At 61.0% G+C, this 611-nt stretch overlaps 1 protein-coding gene across 1 annotated transcript in view; it reads left to right on the plus strand.

Annotated features, from left to right (window-relative positions):
• Nucleotides 1–611, plus strand: part of EMH_0027710 (protein kinase (incomplete catalytic triad), putative) — a gene marked incomplete at both ends in the record, with an annotated part of 13,546 nt that overhangs the window by 1,815 nt on the left and 11,120 nt on the right. The window contains one exon of the mRNA XM_013494069.1: nt 1–609. Coding sequence (XP_013349523.1) covers nt 1–609 — 609 coding nt within the window. The remainder of the gene's footprint in view (nt 610–611) is intronic.

The following is a 611-nucleotide window of genomic DNA, read 5'->3' on the forward strand; positions in this document are numbered from 1 at the left end:
CTCCCCAGCTGCCGCAGCAGCAGCAGCAGTAGCAGCAGCAGCAGCAGCAGCAGCAGCAGATACAACGGGGACGCCAATTGCTGCTGGAGCAGCTATAGACGTGCCCTTAGCACCCCCCAAAGACGGGCTGCAGAAGCACTGCAGCAGCAACAGCAGCAGCAGCAGCAGCTGCTGCTGCAGCAGCAGCAGCTGCAGCAGCAGCAGCAACAGAGGGTGTGATGGATCTTCTCTGGCTGTCTCGGCTTTCTTTGAAGCACGAGGCCACACAGACATCGCAGAAGCTGCAGCAGCAACAGCAGCAGCTGCAGCAGCAGCAACAGCAGCTGCAGCAGCAACTGCAGCTGCAGCTGCCGCAGAAACTGCAGCAGCAACAGAAACAGCAACAGCAACAACAGCAGCAACAACCATGACAAACCCAGCTGATTCTCCCCTAAGTGATGCTGCTGCGCAGCGGCAGCGGCTGCGTCAGCAGCAGCAACGCCTGGAGCAGCAGCAGCTGCTGCTGCAGCAGGAACGCCTGCGGCTGCAGCAGCAGGAGCGAGACCAGGACGAGCAACGGCAGCAGATAGAAGAGAGGCTGCAGCAGCTGCAGCACCAGCAGCAGCAGCAGC

This window comes from Eimeria mitis, genomic scaffold (assembly GCF_000499745.2).
Source record: "Eimeria mitis Houghton genomic scaffold, Emh_scaff1021, whole genome shotgun sequence".
Classification (NCBI taxonomy): domain Eukaryota; phylum Apicomplexa; class Conoidasida; order Eucoccidiorida; family Eimeriidae; genus Eimeria; species Eimeria mitis.